This window comes from Myotis daubentonii, chromosome 1 (genome assembly GCF_963259705.1).
Source record: "Myotis daubentonii chromosome 1, mMyoDau2.1, whole genome shotgun sequence".
Classification (NCBI taxonomy): Eukaryota; Metazoa; Chordata; class Mammalia; order Chiroptera; family Vespertilionidae; genus Myotis; species Myotis daubentonii.
Window position 1 is genome coordinate 33,697,703 of NC_081840.1, and position 20,722 is coordinate 33,718,424.

General features: G+C 42.7%; 1 protein-coding gene across 2 annotated transcripts in view; it reads left to right on the forward strand.

Annotated features, from left to right (window-relative positions):
* The first annotated feature begins 236 nt into the window (after nt 1-236).
* Nucleotides 237-20,722, forward strand: part of RTN1 (reticulon 1) — a 188,911-nt gene continuing 168,425 nt past the window's right edge. Inside the window, exon 1 of one of the 2 annotated variants that reach the window (XM_059694793.1) lies at nt 237-667. In XM_059694793.1, coding sequence (XP_059550776.1) covers nt 430-667 — 238 coding nt within the window. In that variant the 5' untranslated portion in view covers nt 237-429. The remainder of the gene's footprint in view (nt 668-20,722) is intronic. The other variant, XM_059694784.1, reaches the window with a different exon arrangement.

Below are 20,722 nucleotides of genomic sequence, written 5' to 3' on the forward strand. Positions count from 1 at the left end.
GGCTGTTGCTACCCGCGCGTCCTCTCCTCTGATTCCTCCCCAAATGACATTAAGATTCCAGTAGATTTGGCACGTCCGTAAGCGGGGCCTGCAGTTAGCAGGCCGGGGCTGCCGTGTGCCAAGGAAGACGCGGCCAAAGCCAGCCATTTCCACCTGCGTAACCACAGGCTGGGGAGTAGCGAGGCGGCCGCCCGGAGTCGGAGGAGGAGCGCAGGCGGCGGGCCGGGAGGAGGGGGCGGGGAGGAGGAGGAGCTGAAGCGGGGAGCGCGGCCGGCAGCAGCTCGGCCGGAGCGGCGGCGGCGGCGGCGCGGACACCGCAGCCTCCCAAGCCCCGAGTCCCGGCGCGGGCGGCAGCAGGGAGCGCCTGCCGGTCCGGCCACCGCACCTCCATCCCCCCAGCCGCCGTCGCTGCGCCCGGGACCGCCAGCCATGGCCGCGCCGCCGGATCCCCAAGAAGAGCTGCTGCCGCTGGCCGGCCGCGGGTCCCAGTGGTTTGGGGACCGGGAGGAAGGGGAGGACGAAGCGGTGACGCCGAAAGGGGCGAGGCCGGCGCCGCAGGCGGGGGAGTCCAGCCGGGGGCTGGGCGCCGGGGCCGGGGAAGCGGCGCCCGGAGAACTGGGCTCGAACCCCGCCCGGTCTCCCGTTGCCATGGAAACTGCATCCACAGGTAAGGCGGGCGGGCACCGCATCCCCGCAAATGGCTGGGGGCCCCCTCCCCGCAGCGCCTCTGCACCTTCCTCGCGCTCCCCACCTTGCGCACCAATCTCCCCCACCCACCCACCCACCCCGCTGCGCCTCAGGGGAATGTCAATGTTAGCGGATCCGTCGAAAACCTGAATTTCATTTTTCCAAAGACTTGGAAGACAACAAAATACTATTGATTCTCTTATTTAATGATCATCATTATTCTGGCTGTTAAAATGGCCCTCAGAGGCAAACCGCGGCACCTGGTGCTGGAGTGCCTGTGTACAAGTTTCCTCCTTCGGCCAAGGGGTTGGGGCTCTTAGGGGCCTCTTGGCCGGTGGCCCTGATTTTGGGGGCGTGTTTGCAGCGTGCGCGCCAGCGACTGGGACGATGACAACAAAGCGGCAGGCAGACCCGCTGCCCCTTCCCCGGCTCTGTCCCGGGCAGGGAGGTGACTTTAACCGGCCCTTACCCGTTCCCTCCACCAATTGCCACACCCTACTCCCTCCCGGTCGCCCCTCCCATCCTTCATTTCTCCCTCTCTCTGCGCAGGAAACAGAAATCCCAGGGTGTGTATGTCTAATTCAGGAGGGACAGCGTTGCCAGAGGGCTGGGGGTTGCCTTTCGGTCCAGCTGCCCGGATGCAGGGAACCCTGACTCTTGCAGGGAGCACTGAAACTTGCAACCCCTTCAAGTGGCCGGCCTGGCTGTGGTGTGACCCCACTTGGGTGGTGAGTGGGCGAGGTTCAGCTTACCAGCAGTCTGGACTCTCCCGGGCTTTTGAAAATCGCCCTGGGTTCAGCCTTCCATGGCTTGACTCCCCCGCTTCCGAACCAGAGCGCCTGGGTGCCCAGAGGGGACCAGGGGGCCTGGGACACCCTGGCCCAGGGCTGCGGGAGACACATTTGGGGAGGATCGCCGGGCCTGGGGGCGCTGTTTTCCTAGGGCCTGGGGAAGAGGGTGCTGTGTTGTGTGCTCTGAGAAAGCTTTGTTGTGGTGGAATGGGAGTGTGTAGTTGTGGAAATGTAGCTTTCCCAGGCTTGGGGTGGTGGGAGCTCCCAGCCGAGGGGAAAGGTGGGGAGAATGGCCTTCACACTCTTGGCAGCTGATTTAGGGGAACCCCTTTCTTAAGCCACCGCCTCTTACTGGTCTCCTGGCGTGGCCTTAGGCAGCTTTAATTCTGCTCCAGTACAAGATCTGAGCTGAGAGAAGGAGGCTTGGGGAATGCGTTGAATAAAATGGCAACATTCTGAAGGGAAGAGAAAAAGCGACCATCTTACAAGCAAAACAAAAGAAAAGAAAGACTTAAATCTGAAAAACCCACTTGTCCTATGTTAATTATTATATGAGAGGTTGGGGATGGGGGTGGGGGGTCAGGGGGGTCAGGGGAGAGGATAAGACTAAGATGGCTGCCTAGCCTGTCTTTCAACTTCTCCTAAGTAAAGGGAAAACAAAACTCTTTATCATTGCAAAATAAGATGGCAAAAGATAATTGGTAAATAAAGGTACCATTTTGTTGGGTTACCATTACCATTCTTTGATGAGGGTAGCTCATGGTTCAGAACCTTTATCCACCATCATCAAAGTAAATTATTTCTTTATAGACATGGCCTACCTCCCATTAGTGTCTCCAGGGTTGGGTGAATTAGGGAAAGGAAGCCCCGTGCCCAGTGTTCAGTAACATACTATTCACTAAAATGAGTTGCTATTATACAATGTTTAGAACATCTCCCGCTGTCTCAGAGCAGGCATTTGCAGTTTTCATCATCATCATCATCATCATAATTATTATTGTAGAAATATTAGACTTTGTTAGCTGCCATAGGGGTTTCCTATCCTAGTCAACAAATACACTAACAAAATCAAACATGATGTTAAGTCTGGATGGGAGGAAAATGACGGGAGAGAACAGGAGCACTTATTTTATAGAGATAAAATCTTATAGCACATATTTATATAGAAGTTTTTAGTTTGTTATTTCTGAAGGAATTTCTCATATAACTGTCTATTGTTTAATGTTTTAAACATGTACGTTTCTTATTTGGTAGACTGCATGGACTGTTATAAGAGACCCAGGTGCCAAAAATGATGCCTAAGTAAATAACTAGTTCTTGAAAAATACAAATAGAATCTGGGCCAGCTTTCTTGTCTGTTACTTTGGCAGTTCTGTTGCTATAAGCGAAGTCAGCAGGTGTATCTTTAACTTTATCAGACATAAAACCCAGTGGAAGCCTATGAAACGCACTGTTTACCTTTTTAAGAGAACGGTGCTCTTTGGGACTCAAATCAAACTAAGAAGTAAATTAGATTTTGTCCTGATGCACTGTAAACAGATTTTGTTTCTTTTTCAGATGGAATTATACAATGTAAGGCAGGTATTGATGTTTTTAAAACTTTTTTTTTTCCCTGAAAAACACCACCAATTATGTCATCTGGACAGAGAGTCTATCATTTATTTTTAAACATTAATGGTAATTAAAGTTCTTGAAACATTTCCAAAAATATTTTTCAGTAGTGTCCTAAAATGAATATGTGTTTAAACATCATTAAAGCCACACTATGACACTTCCATCAGTACTCCCATTTTTAGGTAGTCTTATTGCTCCTGTCCCTTTTGTGGTACAACATTTTTAATGAAAAGTAACACTTTCTTTAATTTTTCGTGTTTAAAATTTATAATGGGCATGCAAAATGATGTCTGTTGCCAAGGGAACTTTTAATACACCACGTGTGGGCTACAGCGTGTTGGAGCTGTTAATCAGGAATCAGTGCCATCATCTAATAACTTTATACAAAGGATGTTAAGAGCAACTGTGGTTTTTTTTTTTCATGATCTGTTATTCCTGGAAACTATTCAAGAGGAGCATACAATAACACAAGGATAGAAGAATGGTTCTTTGTTTAAAGGGAGAATTTAAAATAGACCATTTGATCAAAATGCAGTGGTAAGAAGTTAACTCCTTGGCTGATTTGGAAATTAACTAATTGACTGCTTCATGCTTGGAGGGCAAAATAAAGAACAAAGTAGTGAATGGTGTAGAGAAATCAGTCCAGTAAGATTTGTTTCAGTAATATTGAGTTATAGATAATTTGGCATAAATTTCTAGATGATTGGTAAAAAAGAGATTTTTTTTCCTCATTACCTTCTACTTGGACCACAGTGCTCATAAATTTATATTTTTCAAATGCTGACTGTGATACTCTATTAGAAAAACTATTCTTAGTCTATAATCATTTAAATAGCTTGCAGAATGATTATATATCTATGTTTATATCATTTAATATAATACACTGTACAATACACATTACCAATAATCTAAACTTCATGTGGAGGTTGGATTGACTGTCTTCATTTGTGGATGTGTTTGATAGACATGTGTACACTTTTATTCGGAGTCATTCCCAGTAATCCTTTTCAGAAGATATAATCTCAATCTTCTGTCTTCTTTCATCTTTTGAGAAAACATCAGTTCTATTGAAATGGGAAGGAACACTTCATTTGCTTTTAGAATATATTATAGACCATATAAGAAGAATAAAAGAGTTTCTAATGCACTTTATTTCTCTGGATATAGCCTCTGGATATAATAAATAACATTTCTGGCAGTAAGTACACTGTATATCCTTTCATATAGGGAACTGAAATTAGGTTAAATTAAAATGTAGAAACAGTCACATATCCTAAAATGCATAGATAAATTTTATCAAGGCTTTCAGCATAATTTCCTCTTCATGAACTTAACTGTTCCAGGAAACTTATCCTGCTCATTGCTCCTCCAATGTACTGTAGGCCTTCCTGCCCCCTTCTTTTTTTTCTAGGCTGTCCGTGTATGTCTTATTCTGAGGGCTTGGAGAAGTAGAAGAGTTGTGGATTATCTTGCTCAATATTCAGTCCATCCTGGATAGCACAGATGATGGAAAGTTTTTATTATCAAACCAATTTTGTCAGCATTTATTGGATGCCTCCTTTGGGTAAGAATCTGTGCTAAACACAGGTTGTGGTTTCCTAGAACATGTGCATCTTTCTGTTTCATATTAGTATTTGGTTTACACAGTTGCTTTTGTGTCACTTTTTATTGTCCTCATTCTCAAGTCATTGCTGGAAGCTAGACTAGTAGGGCATTGTAATAATCTAACGAGCATGGATTGCTCAGATAATATAGCTGGGTGGGGGGAGATAAATTCTATCTATCTATCTATCTATCTATCTATCTATCTAATCCTATTATTTTCATAAAAATTGCTGTGGCTGAATATTACTCAAAGATCTCTGGATTAGTTAGTTGTGCTTTTCTTTTAAAGTTAAAATAAATGATTGACTAAGGGAGCTTTGGAAAAGGCACTGTAAAGTAGAGAGGGCAGTGAAAGAACGGGTGTTTGAGACGGGTTAAGAAGGGGATGCAGTCATTGAGGGGAGGGGGAGACTGAGATGGAGTGGAGGACAAGGTCATTGGAGGAGTGGAGTCCAGAAAAACGGCAAGGCCAGGAGTGAACTAATCGCCTCTATGATTACTGATATGACAAAGAACCGTGGTAGAGATTGGAGAGTGACAGTGAACCCGCTGCTGGTATCTTTAGGAAAGGACAGGGCTGCCTGGGCTTAAAAGCTAGGGATTTTTAGAGGGGACAGACAAATAGTTGCCTGGAAAATTGTAAATGTAAAGTCCCAACTATAGGTCCTACAGTCTCTATTTAATATGTACAGAACATTGGAGACACTACTTAAAATAGTTTATTGTGGGGGATGGGAAAGTTGAGGGTTGTCATTAACTAAATATGAGCTAGTGCTATGGTGCAATTACTAAAATAGCTTATGCAATTTTTGGTAATGTTAATAGAAAGTCTTGGGTGCACATTAGATGAGGTAGTTTCCCTAGATTCTGTTCTAGGCGGGTCAACATCAGAGTCTTGTACGAAATGATGTGAGCCATACTTCGTGAGATGTTCGTGAGCTAAAAAATAGTGAGGTCAGCGTGACTAGATTATTGAGGCTTCTAGAGAAAATGCCACTTGAGAAATGGCTGAAGAAATTAAGAATTTTTAGCCAGAAGAAAAGAAGAATTCAAGGAGATCTGAAAGTTAAGTTCACATACTACGGAGTAGAACTCCTATGAAGCAAAGAAAGACTTGCCCCGGGTGATTTTGCAGGGCAGAGTTGGGACTGGAGGGTAAATCAGGAGCAGATTTCTGTGTAACGAAGGAGCAAGTTGTAATAATTAGGACTGCCCAGAAAAGTAATAGGTCTTTCAGTTACTGATTTTCAAGTAAGAGCAAAGTTGCTGTTTATTAGGGGAAATTTAGAGAGAAAGATGTTAGTTACACCAAGATCTTTATATCTTCCTAAACTAAAACAATACCCTAACTTTACAGTGTGGTTGTTACCACAGGCATATTTCTCAAAAGTGATCAGCACACTAATGAAATCAGAAATAGTGTACATCGCCCTAACCAGTTTGGCTCAGTGGATAGAGCGTCAGCCTGCGGACTGAAGGGTCCCAGGTTCGATTCTGGTCAAGGGCATGTACCTTGTTTGCGGGCACATCCCCAGGAGGGGGTGTGCAGGAGGCAGCTAATCAATGTTTCTAACTATATTCCTCTCCTTTCCTCTCTGTAAAAATATCAATAAAATATATATTTTTTAAAAAGAAATAGTGTACATCGTAAAAACCATAGTTAACTTCAAGTTGACTACGTTAAATGCACTCTACAAAATCATGGCCTTCTTTAAATTCTTCTCTAGTTCTCCATTGTTGAAAAAACTCCATCATGTAACCTATTCATTTCTTCAGAACTGCACAATTTTATCCATCGTGGGTTATTAACCTAAATGTGAAATGTATCTGCAAGCATCTCTTTTATTCTGTTTCCTCAACTTTCATTTTTTCTACTGTATTTAATTCCATAAATATTCAACATATTCTAAAATGTTTTGGAAATTCATTAAACAATTCTGTAAAGCTAAGAGCATCATTTGAATCTCTGTTTACTTCTCTGCCTTACTATCTGTATATTTATGTCAGATTACTCATTATAAAATATTTGCTGGTTTGCCTAATGAATTACATTTTAATTGGAACAGTTCTGCATTCTAACTTTCGCATCCAATCTAAAAATTGATTTTCAAATTCATCTACTACATAAAACCAGTTATACATCAACTTTTTACTTCTGGAATGTGAGGAATTATTGAGTATCTCATGTCCTTCAAAATACCTGGAATTTGTTTTATGCATAGCAAATCTTCTTTTTTTAAAAAACAACAACTCTTAGGTAACAGAAAATTGTGTGTATTCAAGTTATTGTTGATCTATTGATGAGCATAAGAATAAACACCGAAAACGAGAACCAAGATGGCGGCATAGGTAAATACCAGAGATTGCTGCCTCGCACAACCACTTCAAAAATACGACTAAAAGACAGAACGGACATCACCCAGAACCACAGGAAGGCTGGCTGAGGGGAAATTCTTCAACTAGAAGGAAAGAGAACAGCATACCGAGACTCAGAGGAGGCGCAGTGTGGAAAATACAAAGGTGCGGAGGTACGAGTGGAGCGGGCTGGTGGCTGAGGGTGCGGTTGTCGTTTTCAATTGGGAGGGAGTCTCAGGCTCTGAGCTCCAGTTCTGGGTGAGTCTCTAGGGACCCAGACTCAAAGGAGAGAAGCGGGACTGTCTGGCATCGGTCGGAACGTGAGGGCAGCTTTCTCTCCGAGGTTTGCAGCGGTTGCTGGGACTCTGAGAGGCAGAGCCTCTGGGGACGGGACTGAGAGCAGCCATAACTGCTCCCTCTGCCCACCCTGTTTGATCCCGTGCGACCCACCCCGCCCAAGCCCTGCACAAAGGCATTTGCCGGATAGCCTTAGGCAAAGGCTAGATTAGCACCTCCCCAGAGGACAGAAGTTTTCCCAGTGCAGATACAGCTGATTCTCACAGCCAGTTGGCCTGGAGGTCAAATCCCCCCCAGTAATACCAACAACAATCAAGGCTTAACTACAACAAAGACCACTAGGGGGTGCACCAAGAAAGCATAAAAAATGCGGAGACAAAGAAACAGGACAAAATTGTCAATGGAGGATATAGAGTTCAGAACCACACTTTTAAGGTCTTTCAATAATTTTCTAGAAACTGCCGATAAACTTAATGAGATCTACAAGAAATCTAATGAGACCCTTGATGTTATGATAAAGAACCAACTAGAAATTAAGCATACACTGACTGAAATAAAGAATATTATACAGACACCCAACAGCAGACCAGAGGAGCGCAAGAATCAAGTCAAAGATTTGAAATGCGAAGAAGCAAAAAATACCCAACTGGAAAAGCAAAATGAAAAAAGAATCCTAAAATACGAAGATAGTGTAAGGAGCCTCTGGGACAGCTTCAAGCGTACCAACATCAGAATTATAGGGGTGCCAGAAGATGAGAGAGAGCAAGATATTGAAAACCTATTTGAAGAAATAATGACAGAAAACTTCCCCCACCTGGTAAAAGAAATAGACTTACAAGTTCAGGAAGCGCAGAGAACCCCAAACAAAAGGAATCCAAAGAGGACCACACCAAGACACATCATCATTAAAATGCCAAGAGCAAAACACAAAGAGAGAATCTTAAAAGCAGCAAGAGAAAGAAACTCAGTTACCTACAAGGGCATACCCATACGACTGTCAGCTGATTTCTCAACAGAAACTTTGCAGGCCAGAAGGGAGTGGCAAGAAATATTCAAAGTGATGAATACCAAGAACCTACCACCAAGATTACTTTATCCAGCAAAGCTATCATTCAGAATTGAAGGTCAGATAAAGAGCTTCACAGATAAGGAAAAGCTAAAGGAGTTCATCACCACCAAACCAGGATTATATGAAATGCTGAAAGGTATCCTTTAAGAAGAGGAAGAAGAAGAAAAAGGTAAAGATACAAATTATGAACAACAAATATGCATCTATCAACAAGTGAATCTAAGAATCAAGTGAATAAATAATCTGATGAACAGAATGAACTGGTGATTATAATAGAATCAGGGACATAGAAAGGGAATGGACTGACTATTCTTAGGGGGGAAAGGGGTGTGGAAGATGCGGGAAGAGACTGGACAAAAATCGTGCACCTATGGATGAGGACAGTGGGTGGGGAGTGAGGGCGGAGGGTGGGGTGGGAACTGGGAGGAGGGGAGTTATGGGGGGGAAAAAAGAGGCACAAATGTAATAATCTGAACAATAAAGATTTAATAAAAAAAAGAGAATAAACACCAATGTCTTATCTACCTTTGGCATGACTTTTTCAACTGATCATGAAAAATCAGGACTTCTCAAAATGTGGTCTATAGCCTACCTGCTTCAAGATCCCATAAGGTGACTCCCAGACCTCAATCCAGGGAAACATACCTAAGATGCAGCGATTTATTGAACCTCCTCCTTATGCGCCGCATTTTTGCTAGGAGTCGTGGGGAATAGAAGAGCATGAGCTATACCCCCTTTCCTCCATTTTTCTCGAGCTTACTGTCATATAAAGCAAAAATAAACTACTGGAGTCAGAAAACAGCCTGGTGCTTGGATAGATGGTGCAAGCTGTAAGTGCTGCAGGAATTTTATGATTTTATGGGTTCCAGAATACTTGGTCTCTTGGAGGAGGTGAAGTGTGACTTACACCTAAAGGGTGGATAAACGAGGGATAAGCAGAAGTGAGCAGAAAGGCAATTTAGCAATAACAATAAGCAATAAGGTTTAATCTGCCCAGACGGATAAGGGGAGGCACGTTCAGGGGGAGGAGAGTTTGAAAGCTGCATATGAGACTTCTAGACTCCTTGTTTATGGATTATGGGCACTTTGAAGTTGTATATGTGGAGGAAGTAATGTAAAGCTGTGTTAAGGAAGATTGGTGAAACAGTGCTTAGAAGATGAACTCAGTGGGGGCGGGATCTTGAAAACTGCACATTTTGCTGAAAGACAGCTGACCCGATAGCATCAGTTTCAGGGCCTTGAATAAGTAACAGTGGGAAGGAGGAGGCAGAAAAATGAGTGGCTTCACAAGAACATCCAGTAGAACTTGGTGGCTGATGGTACATGGGGGATGAGGAGAGGAATGAATCAGCTCTAACGTTCTGTGCGCTGTGGCTGGGCAAATGCTGGTACTACAGAGATGGGAGGGGGGCCTGGTGAGAGAGGTGAGGATAACGAATTCATTTTTAGTCATATGAGGCTTGAAATGGTGGAAAGCCATGTGAGTGGAAATCTCCACTTGGCATGGTAGATAAAGGAATAGATTTTGGAAATGAAAATATTATTATGTTGGTATATATTTAGAAAGTTAAAAGAGCAGCCATAGAATAAATTAGGTTTTTGAAAGATTCTGTAGTATGGGAAGAACAGGGGGCCAACAACAGAGCAAGACCTCCTAATCTCTTACTAACTGAGTGGCATTGGGCAAGTTACTTAATCTCTCTGAGCCTCAGATTCTGTAGTAAGTATATGTCTACAAGACTACATCAGGTAGAGTAACTGGCAATCAAATGGTAACTATTCATTATAGTATCTTGGAAGCCAAGATGGCTTGGTATGGAATGAACCCTGCCTGAAAAGACAGATTTTTCCAGTATTTGTTTTGGCACCTAGCATCATGTCAATGTGGGCACATCTGCTTTATGTCTCAGTTTCTTCGTATGTGAAACAGGAATGGTACTGTTGTCCTGGCTGTCTTACAGGGCTGTTGTGGAGGTGAAATGAAGTAACATGAGGAGGTGCATGCAAATTGCAAATAACTATATATTTGCAATATATTGATACTTGGAAGACGGGTGAGCACTATCTGATGCAAAAGAGGCCTAGGAGAACAAAGACCGAGAAAGAAAGCATGCTACGTCAGTGGTTTAATAGAAAATGCTTGCGTGGTCATCGGAGCCTCAGCAAGTATCAGTGGGAAATGGCCAGAGAGTGAGGAGGAATGGGAGTGGGGAGAATTCAGTTCCGGCAGTCCACACTGGGAGATATTTTTGGCTCTGAGGAGTACAGTTGGAGGGATGTCCAGCTGCATTCCTCATCTTTTCAAGAGTGATCTGTGACTGGAACAGGGCTGAGGTGTGCCTGTGCGGCCAGCTGGAGGGCGGAGGCAGCAGATGGGGTCTATTCTGGTTCTCCTGTGTAGTGGAAGCAATGGCCACAGGAAGCGATCCCAGGTATGCATGGAAGTCAGTCTGGAGGAGGCTGCCTCTCTCGCAGGCGTGGCAGCAAAAGCCAGCCCCTGCACCCCACCTCCCACTGTGTGGGCTCGGAGGTATCTGCAGACTAGTATATAGCTCTGCAGGTTAAGTCTTTCATAAGGGGACTAACACTTCTGTTTCTAGCAGCTAAAAACTCTGGGCATTATAACATAAGATAAACATAGAAAGACTGTGTAGCCAAAGTTGCATATTTATAAGGCATCAACCTATATGGAAACCTGTCTGAACTAAAGTGAGAGAGAGAGAAGCTGTGTGAAGGATGGCAGCTAAAAGTTGGAATGATAGAACTTAAGAATCCATCGGAACCTCAACCAAAGGAAGCAGTTACATTTACAAGGTGGACACTTGACAGGGATAATTGCAACAGGATCCTCAAACGAACTGCATGCACAGAATTGGAGGGTCACGCTGAAACTGTAGAACAGATAAAGAAAAAATTATAGGCGTTTTTGGGAGAACCAACTGCCCTCAGGTGATGAACTGTTAGTCAGGTTCACAGAACGAGGATGTGAGAGTTGCACTTGGCTCTGGGAGGGCCCACCACAGTGGGTTGGGCAGAGTCCTGAGTGCACTGAGAGCTCCAGGTTGAAAGAACTGGGGATTTACAGGCTGCATACGAGAAGATCGGAAGGGTCATGACAGCTGTCTAAGTAAAAATAAATGAAGGGCTGTCAAGTGGCATAGGGGCTGGATATGTTCTGTGTGACTCTGGAGGGTGGAGCTGTGATCAATCAGAAGCTAAGTTGCAAAATATGAAAGTAGTTTGGACTGCCTCATGGTGGTGAGTTTCTTGTCACAGGAGGTATGTTATATATCTGCAGACTAGTATATAGCTCTGTAGGTTAAGTCTTTCATAAGTAGACCAGTATCGTTTGGCTGGTCATTTATATGGCATAAGGGATATAATAGAGAGGATTTATTAGACTGGTACTTTTTTATCTTTTCAGGATCACAGAACCCCCATTGAAGAAATGGATGAAAGCTTTGGAATCCCTGCCTAGGAAAATGCACTTACAAACACCATTATTTTTTTACACAAATTCTGGGATTTTTCAGAGGCTTTTCATGGATGGAAGAATTGAATAACTTTCTATTTCTTAGAAATCAATAATTCCAGCTACTCTCATATAGATTGCTGTTTACACAGGGGTGATAGTTTTATGGTTCAATAAAATCTCACTGAATCATTTATTTGTTTATTTAATAAATATTTGGTAAGTATTATATGTGTGTGTTTGCATACACACAGGTATGTAGTAGAGTAGGTGACACTTAAATACATAACCAGGATATAAAAATAAATGCAGCAAAATGACAATATAGTCATACTATGAGGAAGAACAGTCTAAATTGAGGAAAAAGTCTACATTCTATAAATGCTATTTTGTTACTTTCAAGAATATACTGTAATGGAATTTTTGGCCCTCAAAGTGTTTCTGAGCCAAGCTTCTTCCAAACTGGCTCTCGTGACGTGGGAGAATGTGTATGGACTTGGAGACATGTATCGGTCCCAGTCTCAGCTCTTCCAATGGCCAGTTGCTAGTCTCAACTCGGTGGGAAGAGCTAAATGATGGGTCTTTGAGGACTTTTAGTGTCCAGAGAAGTGATGTCTCTATTCACAATACATCTCTGTGTACAGTTTAGTCATTGCTAAAATTTTTGGAACCAGTTGTTACAACATCCACTAACTGTTATTATCAGGAGATGCTTGGGGTGGGGAAGATGTTAATTCTCCCTGTAATCCCTATCAGCCATCTAGAGCCACAGTAAATAAGTAAATATATAAATAAGTAAACAAATAAATAACACTTGATGTGGACAATTAATGTTTTCCCCCCCAATTTTATGTAAAGTGTGCATACTATAAAATCTATACTACTCTGATTTATGTATAAACACATCATCAAAATAAAGACAGAGGGCTTCCTATACAAAGTCAGTTTCAAAGTAAATCCACTGGCTTCTATTCCAACCAGACTGTGACCTCTAAGCGCATTTATATATAGAAACTTTGGAGTTGCCGCTACTTAGCATACTATTAATCTGTCTAGCAACCTTTTGTTATTAATAATACAAGAGTAAATTGCAACCCAGTATGTTTACATTATCAGAACTGAATTAGTGTGAGTTATTTTTTAAATTGGATCCATGGCATTAGAGACGTGCTTCTATTTTATTTCCCAGAAGTGGGGGAAAGAACAAACACCTAGTAGTATTTCCCAGAAATTGTATAATCTTTTAAAGGCCCAGCAGTTCCTGCTTATACTTTGGATGTTTACATACCAGAAGTCTTAGAAGTTAGAATTGATTCCGTTTGTATGAATAATGTTGAGGAATTAAAAATACTTTTAAAGAGAAGTGACGTACTGTTGAGAGAATTAAGGCCCAGAAGTATCTTGTCTTGAAGGTAAACGTGTGTCAGGAGTGGAAACTATTGGTGGTTGTCCCTCAAGGCTATTGGAGTTTCCTTTTTTTCTTTTTTAAGTGTAGCGATCTGCTCCATGTTTGGTACTTACCAGTATTTAACCATTATAATAATTCCCAAGAACACTGGTTCTTAAAAGGAGCCTTTATCAATTGGTCAATAACAAAAGCTCTTTCATTCTGCAGGTAGCGGACATCAAGGTCAACTGTTACCGGTACTACTTAACGTTTAATGATTGTATTTCCACTGCGATCATTCGTGTGAAAATGTCTTTTGGATTGAATTGGATTGATATGATCTATTGTATAATACCTTGTGAAACATAACTTTCAGTTCAGAAAAGGGGAAGTTGGTAGATAGGTGGATCACAAGAACCCAGACTCTCAAGTCTCATGCTTTCTCTATTGCACCACACTGTCTACACCATAAGGAAAAATAAAACTGTCTTACAAGGTAACTATCAGCTTTATCTTCCAGAGAGAGAAGGGAGTTTTAGGAGGATACTTAGCTGGAGAGACAGGAGAAGAGACACAAAGGAGAGAGCTGAAGGTGGAGAAGAGAGGGGGCAATGGGGAGGAATGGGGAGGGAGGGAGAAAGCTTCACCCCAGGAATGGACACAAATAGAAAGAAAAGGGGAATTAAAAGAATACAATGAAAAGGGGGAAAGAGAGCTAAGGAAAAGTACCCAGAGAGAGGGAGGCCTTTCGAGGAAGCAAAATAAATTACATATATAAAACCTAAGTGACTGGCCTACCGGCTGACCGTCCAGCCATCTGACTGGTAGCTATGATGCGCACTGACCACCAGGGGGCAGACGCTCAATGCAGGAGCTGCTGAGTTGCAGTGACTTGGCAGCTGTGGTTCTTGGGTGACGCACCTGGAACCAGAGAGGAGGGAGCCCAATTCCGGGGAGCATCACCCGAGAACCACCCTCTCACAAGCTGGGACCCCTCTAGTCCACTGGCTCTCCACTTCGGGTCTGGCTCCCCACTGGGTCTCTAGCCCATTGCAGAGTTTGTGGGTCTGGCCCTTACAGAAACTTTTGCACTAGATTAGCTAAATGATGAGACATGCAGGACCTACTGGCTGAGGCCCCATCGTCTGGGGCCCACCCCTGCCCATCCACTTAATATCAATTTCCAGTGAAGGCAGTGAATTTCCCACTACCACTCTCAGCTGGGAAGCCGGCCTTAGCTTCCCTCCTTCCAGGTGGACAGTAGCGCCAGCGGGCAACCTCCAGGGAGGGAAGGAGGCGAAGGAGCAGCTCAGGTGGGAAGAAGGAGGTTCCCGCTGCCACATGATTCTGCCTGGGCGGAAGGGCCTGGGTGGGAGCCTGACATTGAGCAGGGTCCTGCCTTAGGCTGATTAGATTCCAGGCTAAGTAAAACCTGTTTGCTAAATAATTGCATTTTGCAGCTAAATGTCCGCAAGTCATCAGTTACTGCCAAACTTAGGGTAAAGTGAGATGAAAGAAGCCAGACAGATACAGAGAGAAAGTGACATAGTATTGGGAGAAGAGAAGAGGGAGCCCGATTGCAGGGTGGGTCACCCAAGAACCGCCCTCTTGCAATCCAGGACCCCTTGGGGGATGTCAGAGAGCCAGTTTCGGCCTGATGTCTGCAGGCCAGACCGAGAGACCCCCACGGGTGCATGTATCCATGCACGGGGCCTCTAGTTAACAGTGGTCGGCAAACTCATTAGTCAACAGAGCCAAATATCAACAGTACAACAATTGAAATTTCTTTTGAGAGCCAAATTTTTTAAACTTAAACTATATAGCTAGGTACATTGTTATTAACTTAATTAGGGTACTTCTAAGGCTTAGGAAGAGTCACAATTGAGGGTCCAAAGAGCCACATGTGGCTCACGAACTGCAGTTTGCTGACCACTGCTCTAGTATATGTATAAATGGATTTGTAAAAGAAGAAGAAGAAGAAGAAGAAGAAGAAGAAGAAGAAGAAGAAGAAGAAGAAGGAGGAGGAGGAGGAGGAGGAGGAGGAGGAGGAGGAGGAGGAGGAGGAGGAGGAGGAGGAGGAGGAGAAGAAAAGAGAAGTAGATAACAAAGTTTTCCTAAATTCTAGAATCTACAGTGAGTGAGACGAGGGCTCTTGGCTTTACATCCCTGTGAAATTGTACTTCACATCTTTTTAAAATATATATATATTTTATTGATATTTTACAGAGAAGAAGAGAGAGGGATAGAGAGTCAGAAATATCGATGAGAGAAACATGGATCAGCTGCCTCCTGCACACCTCCTACTGGGGATGTGCCCACAACCAAGGTACATGCCCTTGACCTGAATCGAACCTGGGACCTTTCAGTCCGCAGGCCAATGCTCTATCCACTGAGCCAAACCAGTTAGGGCTGTACTTCACATCTTTACAATTGTTTCGATACCCTGGGGGTCAGGGGTCGGAGCTGTTCTCTGGGTGTTCTGTGAGGGCTTCCCAGAGCTTTCTCACCCCCAGGCTGAATGAAATCAAGCAATGGGCTGAGTCAGGCCTGAATGTGGGCCGGAATGCTTCTTCCTCTCTCAGGAGATTTTCCAAAGGACTCACATTAACTTTATCTAAATGGAGAATAGTTTAGCTCAGGGTTTCCCCTCAAATATAAGGGATTATTTGTAAAGTCTTCTCTGCACAACGAACATTGAGATTCACAAATGCAGTGGTTTGGAGAGCAACATCAGGGAATTAACTGGTTTTTCTTTTACCATATTCCAGTATAAAAATGTACTCTATATTTTGATTGGGGAATGGAGATCATTAAGACAAAGAGAGGAAATAGGTAATAGTGAAAGAAGTTAACATTTATTCAGCCCCTAGTAACAGGCAGCCAGGCACTGTGATAAACATTTAAAAATACCTTTTAAAATTATCTTTAGGATCCTGTGGCCTATTGAATACATGGCAGAGACTGCACTATCATTTGGTTAATCTAAGTAGTTGTGACAGCTCATTTTCATGATCCTGTTTGTTTCCAGCCACAACATAAACTAGACATGGAAAGGAGTCTTCCATTGAGATCCCACTAGGTTGATCAGGATGAGGGACCAGATGTTGGAGTTCAAGGCCTAGCTGGTAACACAGGTGTATTTTCAAGAATGTTTATTTAAATCACAGTCTTCTTAGGGTCCTTTTAAAATAGTCAGTTAAGCCCTAGCCAGTTTGGCTTAGTGGATAAAATGTTGGTTCTCGGACAGAAGGGTTCTGGATTCAATTCCAGTCAAGGGCATGTACCTGTGTTGCAGGTTCGATTCCTGGCCTGGGTCAGGGCGTGTGTGGGAAGCGATCAACCAATGTATCTCTCTCACATTGATGTTTCTCTTTCTGTCTCTCCCTCTCTCTTCCACTCTCTCTAAAAATCAATGGAAAAATATCCTTGGGTGAGGATTAACAACAACAAAAACAACAACAACAAAACAAAACAGTCAGCTAAGAATTTGGGGTCCTTCCTATCCTTTCATCAATGATGATTTTCTTATATGTCCTTATTCATATTGTACTGAGTGCATTAATGTTTCTTTCTCCCTCTATAGACTGTCCCCTGCGGTAGGTGTTGTGTCTCCAGTAGTCTCTATAATACCTAGCAGCTGGTCAAATCAGTGTCAGAATCTCATCATTTGATGATTTCCGTTTTTTGGGTTTTTTTTTGATTACATAAAAAGATCTTAATACCATATTGGGATTATAACACATTTTATAAGACTATTCACAGAATAGTTTGTGAATCAATGACTATTCAAAGATTTTAGAAGTAGGACTTGACTCTTTTATGTATAACTCATGTGATCAATATTAAATCAATTGCAATGTAAATTCTTGCTTCCATTTGTATAAGAATAGTAGCAAAAAGTTTTTCAAATGTCAAACCACTTTGAACTTATAAAAATACTCTAGAGTGCTAACTTAAAAAATAAAAAACAATTCTAGGCAGTTATGATTAAAACTATCTGATGATAAATTAATTTTGTTAACATTTAAAAATTAATTGGATGAATGTCCTTGATAAGGCATTCAATTATCCTGAGAATTTACATAATAAAATGCAGTAGTTTGCTCCGAGATTAGTTTGACACAATTGCCATTAACAGTTCCTCCTTCTTAGCACCTGGTGGCTCACCTGGCAGCTCTGCCCTCAAAAAAGGGGATGCTGATTGAGGTGTGACCATTACAATACAGAGCTTCATTTTCTATTAATAGTAGAAATGGTATGGCAAATTAATCTGTCATTAGTTTGTAGAAAGCAAGACATCAGTCTTTTCAATTCAATTCTAGCCTTTTGAAATCTGAGCAATTACTTAAGATGAAAGAGGCTCCAGTGAAATGGGGCTTAACAGTGGATTTGGGTTCCTAGAATGGTGGCAAAGCGGTACATAGCCCTTTATTTGAATTTGTCTTTAAGACTCTAGATTATTCCTGGTTCATAAACAAAAGCAGCCTCCTCAAAGTGACTGCTTGTCTGAGAATGCATATGGCTTTCAGAATCGGACAGACTGTGCATCTCCAACAGGGATGGAGACACCTGGCTAAGGACCAAGGGCACTTAAAGCCATACTTGTCAAAGTCAATTTTCTCCTATGGTGAAAAGGAAAATGGGGGAGTAGGGGGCGGGGGAGGGCTTGCAACCTAGTTCAGTACCTGGTTAAAACTGTAGTCTTACTTCCCCACTCTGACTGACTTGGGCAGAGCTCCAGAGCCTAATCCCAGGACCCCACCATAGCTGACTTGGGCAGAGCTGTGGGGCATGCCCCCAAGGCCCTGCCAAGACTGACTTGGGCGGAGCTTCGGGGACCCTCAGGGCCTGCCCACAGGAGGAGATATATAGGTCAGAGCCTCCCCACGAGTTCAGTTCAGGCTTTGGACCCGGAATTCCCCTGGACTAGCAGATCTGCGCAATAAAGGTTAAACTCTCCTCCCTCTGAGCACTGGCTGATCGTTCTCCCATGCCTTCTGCCACAACAATAGTAAGCCTTTTAAAACACTATCTTTTACTACAAAGTAAAATGGCTGTCCTGGCTGAAATGTGTAACTGGATTCAGGCACTGGGCTCCCTTCCCCATTGCCTGGCTGGGTAATCTGGGCCAGCTTCCCCCTTCCCTACTCTACCCTGCGTATGTATCATATGGTAAGAAAAGTCTGTGGGGTCAAGAGTTCGAGTTGCTCAAAAAGGAATGTAGATGCCCCACCCCGTATGGCTCAGTAGTTGAGTGCTGACCTATGAACCAAGAGGTCACTTTTCAATTCCCAGGCAGGGCACATGCCTGGATTGTGGGCTCTTGATTCTCTTTCATCACTGATGTTTCTATCTCTCTCCCTCTCCCTTCCTCTCTGAAATCAATAATACAAAAAAAAAAAAAAGGAATGTAGCATGAAGTTGAGCATTCTCTGCTGGGAGGGTTCAAGCAGAGACTGTGATCACTTATCAGGGACATTTAAAAGAAGGCGTATTTTTCAGGTGGGAGGTTGAACTAGATTATCTCAAATATGCTTTATATTCCTTTTGTCTCAGGATTCCATTTTACAGTAAAAGCATAGAATTGTTATGCAATAGTCCTGTGAATGACTTTGAAATGACACATACATTTTAAATACTGGGGCATTATACCTTTAGTTAAAACTTGTCTGAGCCCATATGAGCAAACCAAAACACTATTGATCTAAGTTAACAGGTAACTTTAATACTTAAAAATACTTTCCACTTACTATATTTATGGCATGCCCAGAAGATCTCTTTGATTAGTAAAATAGAAACACTGGTGAATCATTATGCTCTTTAAAATCTGTTGGCACACAAAAAATATTTTATAATGTATCGTGCTCATGGTGGACAGTGGTAACGAGATGGGAACTAATTATTCATTCTTTTACACTTACACGCCAGGCATTGTGCTAAGTGTTATAGATAGAATGTTTCTAAAAGCCTCTTTCCTCAAGGAACTTAGAGTCTAGTGAAGGAGATAAATAAAGAAATAAATGTATTTTATTGTGGAGAAATAATGATAGAAGTATGTACATGATGCTATGTCAAACATCTTAACAGAGGGAAGGTTAGAAAAGCTTTTTGCTGGAAGTGGTTCTGGAACTGAGTGTCAAAGGATGAGAAATTAGCAGGATAAGGCCTGGGGGAGACTATTCAGAGAGAACAGCACTGCTTAAAACCCTATTTCTTCCTTCTTGCTTTTTCAAAAAGGAGTCATTCCTGTGTGTGTGTGTGTGTGTGTGTGTGTGTGTGTGTGTGTGTGTGTGTGTTTTCTTTGCCACCACTCTAGGTTCCTAGAATGGTGGCAAAGCGGTACATAGCTCTTTATTTGAATTTGTCTTTAAGACTCTAGATTATTCCTGGTTCATAAGCAAAAGCAGTCTCCTCAAAGTGACTGCTCGTCTGAGAATGCATATGGCTTTCAGAATCGGACAGACTGTGCATCTCCAACAGGGATGGAGACACCTGGCTAAGGACCAAGGGCACTCAAAGCCACACTAGTCAAAGTCAATTTTCTCCTATAGTAAGCCTTTTAAAGCACTAGTTTTTATTACAAAGTAAAATGGATGCATTAAGGAGTAAATTCACATGAAGTTTTTAAATATGAGACTTTCAGTAAATTTCCTGCATTATACAGTCAGGGCTATGTCCGTAGGCCTTTGGGATGCACACTCACTCTTCCTTTTCTATTATGCTTACTTGGAGGGAAACATATGAGACACTAGGGAGTAGTGCTCTTGGGGAACCTCAGGAACAAGTAGCAGATGAGTGTGCATGTGTGTGCATGTGCATGTGCGTGTGCGTACATGTTTATGAGCGTGCACCAACTCATAGAGATGTGTGCTGAGATGAGAAAAATTATGGGATTAATGAGTGATATCTGCCAAGAGTGGAAAATAAGAAGGAAGAGAAGCAAAATTGGGCCAGGATTTATCCTTTAGATCATTCTGTTGCTTCTCCTTCCTCACAAAAGCACTAGTGAGCCTGTAGGCAGGAAGGGGTAGGGGAGATACCATGGTTCTGGTCCTGCTTCTTTTCTTCCATCATCCTCATTATGCAACATTACTGACCTTTTTTATATCCACCCTGGTTCATGGCCCATAATGACCCAATCTTGGCTCTTGGCTGGTGTCTTACAGACATCAAGGTTGTTACAGAGACAACATGTCTTGCTATATATATATAATTGCTCCAAGTTCATATTTTAAATCTAGAGCCTCCTTCAACTGTATGTTTATAGTTCCAACTACTGCTGTTCCTAATCTACTATAGTGTAGGTAGGTATGATGCTGGAAAGTTTTTTTCTCCTCTAGTATGTCCTCTATAGAATTGTCCATGGCAGCTACCTGAAATAACTTCTTTTTTGGGGCCTTCAAAGATATCATATGCTAGAACATTGTGGGGGAGAATTTTCTAGG